This window comes from Montipora foliosa, chromosome 12, assembly GCF_036669935.1.
Source record: "Montipora foliosa isolate CH-2021 chromosome 12, ASM3666993v2, whole genome shotgun sequence".
NCBI lineage: Eukaryota > Metazoa > Cnidaria > Anthozoa > Scleractinia > Acroporidae > Montipora > Montipora foliosa.
Window position 1 is genome coordinate 31,072,749 of NC_090880.1, and position 10,000 is coordinate 31,082,748.

Below are 10,000 nucleotides of genomic sequence, written 5' to 3' on the forward strand. Positions count from 1 at the left end.
TCAGGGGCCGGCAAACGGTTAAACAAAGCTTCACGAGAGGCCCACTATTGAGGCCGAGGTTGATGCGGACATAGCTTCGTCATCGATTAGTGCGCAAGCGCATACCCAACATTTTTGAAAGAGGCGAGCCAAACCACTTCATCTTCCTTGAACATTCACGTTGAATGATTGTTGAAGCAAAATTTAACCACATTAAACAGGGTTGAAGGAGCCAACAGTTTCGACAAAGCCGTTTTCCTCGGCCTTTAGCTTTAATAGTACATTAATCGGAAAAGTTAACACTAAAAAAAAAACACTTGTAACCGCCGGCACATCTCACACAGTTTATAGAATACGACAAAAAGATGACACGTTCATAACTTAAGACCGATTTATTTGCAATTCGGTATTATTCAATTTTAGGACTGACATGAGTATTCGTTGTTTTTTATTTAAGAAAAGACAATAAGAAGTAGAAACGAGTGTGCGTCATTCAGGGTGTGACGTTCATAAACGGATTATAACACTTTGACGCTTTGTGTTGATAAAATATTTGATTTTATCCACCTTTGCGAAAAGAAGTCATCAAATAAACGAACAAAAATAAATACCAACACCATCTTGAAATGAATTAGTTATTTAACGTAAAACTATTGGGTAACAATTTAAAATTTTAGAAATCTAACTCGAAAATATCATCAACGACAGCTGTAGTTTAAAATTTTACTCAATTTATATTAATTTTCACTGTATTAGGAAAATACGTTGCTCAATTTGTTGCGTCCTTTGCAACTATTTATTTTGCCGTCTGGCATCGTTGCGTGATAATTATCACGCAAGGGAAATTACATTTTTTGCACAATTCAGTACTAATTTTAAAGTAAATTGAAAAATATTCGAAGCACCGAATAATCTACCGGTGCAAAATATTATTGCTATTTTGTAACACATCTAACGGTCACTTAGCAATTCCTTTTCATTGATTCAATTCGAAGTTCAGTGATCCCTGAAGTAATTAAAGAGCCGTTCGCACGGTCACAGTCTAATTTCTCGTTTGTTGACACAAAGTTGTACTTGGCCCTTGGACGGAGAGACGAAAAGGCAGGGGATAAGAAAACAAACATTACCAAGCGTTCAACTCGAACAGAATTTTTGGCATGTTAACACAGCGAAAAACTTGTTTCGCCTTTTTGTAACAGCCCCTAAAAAAATGATCCAGAAACAGAATCAGCTCTACGCTTATGTAAGCACTCAAAAACAGATACCTTGAAAATACATTTCGTTAACGGTGACAGTTAAAACCTTGTTCCTATGGGACGAAATGTTCGGTGCAGTTGAAAGCGACCGAAACAATAGACCATTTTCGAATTCTCACGGCTGGACTGGATCTAGCATGAAATGGAGGCTAATGCGGGCAATTCTTTTCAAATGCAAATTAATTTGCCAGCATTAGCCTCCATTTCATGCTATATCCAGTCCAGCTGGGAGAATACGAAACTGGCCTATTTTAATCATGGCTGGGAACAATTTGGCCCTGCCCTTTTTCTTAGCTGCCTAACAGCTGAAGCAATATTTTCTCCAGGTCTCCTTTCATTTTCTTCACCACGACATCTCTTAGATATTGTCCCGTTTTCTTTTCGTACTCTATCTTGATCTGCGCTAAGTCAACCTAACAGCAAGCAAAAGAGAACAAATTCAGTCTAAGATCGACTAAATCTTCATTCCACGTGAGCTATGACAGACAATTTTGCATGTGGATTTTCTAACGAGTGCTGTAAAATCAAAGTGCTTTCTATGGCCAATCATACCAGAAGCAGAAAATCTAAGTAACCGATAGACGAACAGGAAATGGGCCAATTGCAGCTGGCGATTACAGGGTACAAAAACCGCCGTACTGGAGAGCAATTGCAATGAACGAGAAAACCGAAATGCGCCGATCATATAACGTGCAGTAAATCCGTGTAGCCCGCCTCCCATACCTGCATGGAAAATATCGTGCGCGAGAAATTCGCAGAATTGAAAAGTGGCGAGACCTTTCCGCCCAAACACCAGGCCCCAGTTGTTCAAACAATGGACAGCGCTATCCGCCGGATAAATCACTATCCAGTGGATAAGTAATAGCGAAACCAATTGCGCTATCTATTGGATAGTGATTTATCCGGTGGATAGCGTTAACTATCTTTTCAACAAACTGGGGCCTGCCAAGTTGTGCAGGCAAGCCCACAACAAGTCACAAAAGAGAACCTCAATTCAATAATTGAATTATCAGTCGTTGAAAACAAACCTCTGCTCTCGATACAAAAATACGCGTGACGGTTTTGCTGTTGGACTTGTCCAATGCTTTTTCCAAAACCTCGGCGAAGTACAAGGGAGGATTCTCTGCGCAGCGAACTGAAAACATAGCACAAATAAAAATAGTCACTTTTAGTAATGAAGTCTTTAGAAGCACTCCTTTGAAATAAGGCATCTTCTTTAAACAGAAGTATAAGTATAGAGAATTTCGGAAACTTTTAAGATATTTGTTTTAAATATAGCTTTACCTATCGCCTTCAAGGCTGTGCGAAGGTCTCCACTTATTTGGTGCTCAATGTAGTCAGTGACATCCTTTTTGGAAATCTATGAGGAAAACAAAATGTTGACCAGTAGCACACCAACAGGTTATTAACATTATCTGTAATTCAAAATTTCAAGTTCATCCTCATTCAAAATCTTAAATCACAGACAAAGTTCGAACAAAGTTCGAAGGAGAAAAAATGATTGCATTTTAATCCTTACCTTTTTGTAAGCGTCGAAGGTCGCTCGCAGTTGCGCGTAATTTCTAGTTGTTAGAACTTCCACGAACACTGCCTTGTCTGTTCCCTTTTTAGCTTCTCCAGCCTAAAAGAAGAAGAGTAGACAAAATGAGTCGTACGCTCGCAGCTCTCGTAACCTGCCATTGTTTGGTATTGTAAGCAGCTTTTATTGTTTAAGTCCAAGTCATCGTTTCAATTGTTTAGTCTCATTTTTGGGTACCGAGCCAATTACGTACGTTACGAGAGGTGCTACTAACACGATTACGATAGATTACATCGCGTCTAACGATCTACTTTTAATTTACAACCACACAAAAATAGAAACAACATACCAAATAATTTTCTGTATAAATTCATAGCTTTTTTTACTAAAAACCGAGTGCTCATAGAGAATCTCAAGAGGCCAGCATAGACCGTATTCATAAATGGCGGATAAGTAAATATTCTTTGTCTTTGCTCATCATCGTCACTAGCCTCGTTAGCACGAACAAAATTCAAAAGATCTTTACTCCAAAGTGAGGCTAGTGAGGATGATAAGCACAAAGACAAAAGAATAATTACTTGGCCGCCATTTATGAATACGGTCTATAACGTACGGACCCTTAGGCCCTACTTCTCAAGCAATTAGCACCAAGCTACTCACATTGTATAGTTTCTTAGCATCCTCACTTGCAAGTTCTGTGTTGACCTTTTGTGAGCTATCTCGATTTTTCTGTAAAAAGAAATAAGTGACATCTGATTCGTTTATGAATGCTACATTATCATGCAAATGCGATATACGAAGAATCTTAATCCCAGGAGATTTGAATTGGGTACAACATGATGCTGATTTAGCAACAGAAAAGGAACATCAGACGACGGCGCGCGCAGAAAGATGTCCATATTTGGTCAGATTAAAGTAGAGTCCAGACTATTCCGCGCGCTCTCCCGTCGTCAACTTAAGTTTCCGTTCTGTTGATAAATCAACCTATTGAGTTAGCCGAATAGGTCTATTGGTTGCAAACCGCCTGTTAATTGTAATAGTGCTTTGTGCATAACTTAGTTCAAAACGGATGATAAATGACCAATATGAATTAGGCCACATTTTGTTACTTGAAGTGTCCACAAAGAACTAAGAGCGAGTTTCGATTTAATCGAGTGTCGTAAAACCAAAACCAAAGTAATTACTTTGGCCAATGAAAAAGGACGGAGACAATCCAGTAAACCAATCAAAACTCGACGAAATCACACGTAGCCGACACAAAGCGCGGGAAAATGTGCACGCGCGAGCCACGATTGGTTGAAAAAGTGGCGCGAGAACTTTGAATCAATCACTGACTGAAGTGATGCAAAACCAAAGCAATTCGCTAATTACTGTCGACACTCAATTGAAAACCGCTCTATAATTTCTTACATGCTCCAAACTCACACTCACCCGCTGGCCACTCACGCGTGACGCCCCTTTTTTCTCCCACACCCAACGAGCGCCTTATTACGAATAGCCCACTTTCGATATATTAAAATCCAGTCCTTAACAAAAGGCATTATCTCGAGGCTCCGGGGAATAAACTCATACAAATCCTTATATTTATTCCCCAGAGCCTCGAGATGATGTCTTTTGTTTTGAGCTGAATTTTAATAACGCGAAAGTGTGCAATTACAGGTACCTCTATCAGGTTCAATAGAGTGGTTCGGAAGTCACCGGAGGTATCTTCTTTGATTTTCTTGACCACTTCCTTGCCACTATATACTGCAAAAAACCCCAAAAAACAGTTGTAACACAATTAATGAAAGGCCATTAAGAAAATAAAGAATGGACAATTGAAAGCAATTGCACGAGCCCATTAAAGAAGCAGTTCGCAACCGTACCGATCTTAGCCAATCAGAGACGAAAGCCAAATCAATTCTGACTGATTGTGATTTGCAAGCGTATATTTTACGTGCTAACCGCTGGCTGGATATCTTACATTTCCACTATTCTTAGCTCATTTTATTGTCTGCGTTTGCCGTGACTAACAAAATGCTAATGTTTTCTTAGGATCTACGGCACTCCACGAACCGAAGAAAAATTGAAAATTTACCACTCACTTTCTGTGTAGACAGTCCTAATCATCTGGATTTCCTATCACAAACAACAGAACATGCATTTGAGGTGGGATTGTGTCCATTTATTGCACAAAGCATTCGCATTTGCAGTAAAAGATTGCACAAATTTCAATACCACATTCCCTAACCTCGTAGCTCCGTGAACTCAAGATCTCTATAAGAACTTGCTCATCTGTTCCAAAACCCTGATCGATAAAGAACATTATCAACAATTAAATTCAAGCTAACAGCACCACAGATCTAATGTGAACAACTCAAATGTTCACAAACACCAGTTGAGATAATGAGCAAATGCTACTCAAAGGTAAGTTAACAGTCACTCGCGAGTCTCGAAACTCAGTTCGAGAATCGATTCTCGATGCTCGACAGGAATATTCCTAGTAAGTTTCGACACGGCGATAAAATAATGAGCATGTAGCGTGACTGATTAAACTAACGCACCGCACTCATACCTTGTGAAGAATATCGAGTGAGAGTACACGAAACTCTAATTGAAGAAGTATGACTGCAGTCTGCAGTTAATTAGAGGATCAGGAGGAGAGCTCCACGACCTTTCTTTGCTACAGACACTACGTATGGTTGTACATTTGAGTAAAAAACGTACCGACATGGCATCGTGTAGAGAGACTGCATCATAAGATTGCGGAACCATCATTAAGGTGACCATGACATCCTCAAATTTTCCACTCAACTCGGATTTCAAGTCCTCTGTTAGGTTCTATAAAATTAAATTCAACACCACCATTAGGGGAATGACAAAGAAATGTTCTATCTATGCAGCACTCGGTGACCTTAGCGAAACCGTTGTTACCGATTTATAATGATTTCATCAACAAAGAATCATACTGTCACACTTAAACAAAAGGCTGTTGCCTATGGGGAAACAATTTCATGTGTGACCAAACTTTCCATGGATATGTAAAATTATTGCCTAAGACAATTACAGTTTCTAGACCTATGATTTATCAAGACCCCCAAATTTCTTTTTAATGAACCAACCAATCACAGTCATCAATACAAAAATCGGTTTGAATTTCAACTTTTCCCTCGGAAACACACAGCTCCAAGGCCCGGAAAGAGAAGAGGGGACGTTTGGGAAGGCAATTCTGTTTCTATTGAACACCCATCTCACGTAGTTTTTGGAATCCCACTAAGACTCTGTAAATCGAGGGTGAAATTAGTGACTGGGCAAACATATCTGTTGGTGTTGTCTTCAATGAGGCAAGAGGACACTGAAGTGAATCCTTCACCTTTGAATACTTTTGCTGATAGCTGCTAGCAATCTCCTGTCGCTGCTTATTGGTTCTTGCTCCAAGAATTGCCACAATGGTGTCTTTGTCGCTTCCTGTAAGTAAAAAGAATAATGTTATGGTCAAACGGGAGAGTTGTTTAATATTACTGTTTGATTTGGTAATTTCCGAAATGCTGTGGTTTTGCATTACGCTGAAAGCCGAGTGACCCTGTGCCTTCTTTTTAGCAAATTAAAGGGGAAGCATAATTTACTGTGGGCTGCTCACACATTTTTCGCATGAATTGTGGATACATATTGACGCATGTTGTTGAAGATTGATATCATGCTTTGAATTGTATTGGGCTTGTCGGCTCTTCCAGACAGTTATTTCTTTCTGCTCCTTTTAAATGGCATTAATCACTTCCTTTATTTGCCGCATTCAGCCGTTCAACGTTAGTTAACACGTTTGTTCAGACAATACAATGGCTCCTTATTAGGCCCTTAATGTGACCCGGGTTCGATTCCCAGACTCGGCGTCATATGTGGGTTGAGTTTGTTGGTTCTCTACTCTGCACCGAGAGGTTTTCTCCAGGCACTCCGGTTTCCCCTCTCCTCACAAACCAACATTTGACTTGATTTGCTTTCATTGTTAATTTAAGTTTACAGTGTCCCCAATTAGTGCTCCAGCGCAAGAACGACAAGACACTTAAATAAAATTCCATTCCTTTCCTTTCCTTTCCTTTCACTCCAGTTACATCAAATGTTAGCCATTTTGGTCGCAAGTAGGAGCGCACATTTCATAAAAATACTGTCTTTTTTTTGCAGAAACAAAAGCAGATATTGTGCCTCAAGCCTGATTTAATTTCTAAATTGACTTCAACATACCAGATCCTTCCATTGCTTTTCTCAGTGCCTCAGCATCCTTGCCAGGATCGAAGTTATTTGCTGGTTTAAGTGTTCCGTGAAACTCGGGCTAGAAAATAAATGAGTGAAGCCAATCAAGTAGAGATCAAAGGAAGAAACCTCAAGTGTAAAAAACCCATTTTGGTCTGCAGTTCGAACTGTAAACCAGCAATCTATTTAAAACCATTTTGGGTCAAAATTCCTGCTGGTAGAGGAATGAGCACACTCTCAAAATCGGCACAGCAGTAATGGACAACCATAGACGTTTTCTACAAAAGAACGCCCATGTAGAAAATTCGGAAGAATATGACGTAAGGCGCATACAAATCAAGTCTCAATTTCAACTGACCATAAATACTTAATACAAAATATTTATAATTATTTCAAAATTTAGGACAACACCAGAGCAATGCTTTCATAAGCCTAGTTTCAATAAATTGAGAATAGACCCTCTCACGTCATCACAGGGATTTCTTCAAGGTTTGCCTTTGTCTCATCAACAACTTAGCTTAGAAGACAAAGAGGTGGACTGGCCTGAAAGTGACAATCTAATAATTCTACACCAACATGTCCAAACTAAGCTTTCCTGCTTCACATTTCAGCAAATGGCAACACAAGACAGCATACGAGTGCTCCAGCTACATGTAGCAGGCTTTACTTACTTTGCATTCACCGGGGAAGGTGCGTGGCTTGACAGGGCTTAAAGCTGTCTGTTAAACATGAAAGCAATGTGACGTATGCATTACTAGAGAGCCAGATCGGATTTCTTGTTAGAAATTCACGAAATTTATGTGCATTCTGACTTAAAAATGATGGTTGGCCTGCTACCTGCTTGTGAAGCTTAACTTAAAGCATTACAAGTAAAACGAAAAGCAGAGCAAGCAGATGAAATGATATGTCAATCTTTAGTCCACTCATTTCACTTTAACACCTTTTAGGAAAGAAAGAGATTGATGAGAATAACATTTAAAATGATGTTACCAAGGTGACAAAAGCTGATATTAGCTGATCTATTATAAGGCTATTAATTTTCATTGCTCACTTTCTTCACAGAAAGGAATCATTTAAATTGTCAACAGTACACATTTACACATAAAATGCTTTTCATTCAGGAATCTTTATGTCCAGTGCAAATAAGTTTGTTATTGTCACAGAATTGTATCTCTTAGTTAAAGCTGATTCTTTTTTTTTTACATGAAATGATCATAATAATCTAGCATCCACTCAGATCAGAAAGTTTCAAGCTGAAAGTTTTATACAAAATAAGGGTTGGTGTTAATTACAACATCTGTGCATTGTTTAGGACTTCACATGTTTATTTTAGATTTTAATGTATCTGAATAGATTCCTGATACAGCAATTAAATTATTTTAGCAAAATGTTACAGATTTTAAAATATTAAAATTCTTTTAAGGCCCTCTGTTGAGGCAGTGTGGCCCAGTGATTAAGGTGCTTCGCTTGTCTTGAGATCCGGGGATCCCGGGTTCAAGGCACGTTCTGACCACTGGTTGATTTTGTTCCTGGTAGACCCTGGTTCCGCTTCTCAGCTGCACTTGTAAAAAGCCAACTAGCTTGCCTCCGGCCAGTTGGGATTCTTCACAGTTGTTGTTGAATGTTGTGTTCGGTCGTGATTGTGTTCATTGGCCCTGAAAAGCCCCTATGGGAGTGGTCAATTAAGTATGTATGTATGTTAGCCAGAAGTGTGTGTGCATGAGTTACCCTACTCCACCCCTCCCCTCCCCTCCCCTCCCCACCCCCTGAAATAAAAATCACTCACATCACTCATTGCATCGACTAGATCTTTTTCTATTTGCTGAGATTTTGTCATTTCCTGTGAGAAATGGAAGAATAGAATGGAGGAGGATTAATTCTGGAAATGACAAAGTCAAACTGCAAAAGCTTAAACCTCTCAAAATTCTGTTAAAACCGTCCCACACAATGCATAACCAGGGAGAGATCAAAGCCACCATTGTCAGTCATATCACTGTTGATCCCCCAACTGGGCCCCAGCACTAGACAAGAGCAGGTCTTGGTTTTTTCCTTGGTCTTGAACATGAACAAGGCAGCACAACAGTAAGTTGGCTTTGTAATCAGTTGTATTGAACATTATAATATAATCATTTTTCACTATTTTCCTCAATTTACATGTAATTCAGCCACTGAATTCATTTTCAGTCCTTTTTTGTTATAGTCCTTTGCACAATTTCAACTGAGTATTTGCAAAAGGTGTTTTTAGTGAAAAACTGCATGTACATGACTTTATGAGAACTGTATGACCACCATTTGCAGCCAGCTTTAAGATGGAAGTTGAGAATTTCTGTACAAAATGCTATGGTGAAATATTAAAAAAAGGCTGAAACTTGGTTAATTGTTAACCAACCCAAGGTGCAAAGTGTTTTCTATTTTACTCCAACATAAAACAATAGAAATGGCTACTAACACAATTGCAAAATGTAGGTACAAAAGTCAGACCAGATCAACTGGGATTGCTTACATTGGATCAACACAAAAAAAACAAAAAAAAAAAGGCCTCGAGAAATCACCCTACCCCTAATCTTTAAGCTAACCTAAATCAGGGCAAATGTCAAATAGTTTTGGGATATAAAACCTTTTTTGGCTTGATCCGAGGTGAGCATTCCAAGTTGTTCCGGTCCAACTTTTGTACCTGCGCCATATGCAAAAGTTAACTCAACTAAATACACAAGATATTAAAATAATACACAAACATGATACTCACAGAATCAACAGATAACGATTTTCTTTTCAGTTCTGTGAATTCAGCCTCTAAAGTTTTATGCTGCTGTTCAAGATTTTCTCTGGATGTTTTGAGATCCTGAAACACCAAGAGATATAGCAAACATTACGCGAGAAAGAAATGATGCAGAGTGGTTATTGCACAATAGTGCGATAGTCCAATTAGATAAATGTTTTGGCCATTCTGCTTGCTTTTCTTGGCATCTCAAATTCTAGATACATACAAACATACTTTAATTGACCAATCCCCATAGGG

At 38.9% G+C, this 10,000-nt stretch overlaps 1 protein-coding gene across 2 annotated transcripts in view; it reads right to left on the bottom strand.

The window, feature by feature from the left end:
* Positions 1-356: 356 nt before the first annotated feature.
* LOC137979136 (annexin A13-like) overlaps positions 357-10,000 on the bottom strand; it is a 10,042-nt gene continuing 398 nt past the window's right edge. Inside the window, exons 2-15 of one of the 2 annotated variants that reach the window (XM_068826327.1) lie at positions 9,728-9,823; positions 8,768-8,821; positions 7,653-7,700; positions 6,973-7,060; positions 6,107-6,201; positions 5,461-5,574; positions 4,985-5,041; positions 4,839-4,872; positions 4,418-4,500; positions 3,415-3,483; positions 2,755-2,856; positions 2,520-2,595; positions 2,264-2,370; positions 357-1,648 (exon numbers count right to left, since the gene is read on the bottom strand). In XM_068826327.1, the coding sequence (XP_068682428.1) occupies positions 1,526-1,648; positions 2,264-2,370; positions 2,520-2,595; positions 2,755-2,856; positions 3,415-3,483; positions 4,418-4,500; positions 4,839-4,872; positions 4,985-5,041; positions 5,461-5,574; positions 6,107-6,201; positions 6,973-7,060; positions 7,653-7,700; positions 8,768-8,818 (1,047 nt within the window). In that variant the 5' untranslated portion in view covers positions 8,819-8,821; positions 9,728-9,823 and the 3' untranslated portion in view covers positions 357-1,525. The remainder of the gene's footprint in view (positions 1,649-2,263; positions 2,371-2,519; positions 2,596-2,754; positions 2,857-3,414; positions 3,484-4,417; positions 4,501-4,838; positions 4,873-4,984; positions 5,042-5,460; positions 5,575-6,106; positions 6,202-6,972; positions 7,061-7,652; positions 7,701-8,767; positions 8,822-9,727; positions 9,824-10,000) is intronic. The other variant, XM_068826328.1, reaches the window with a different exon arrangement.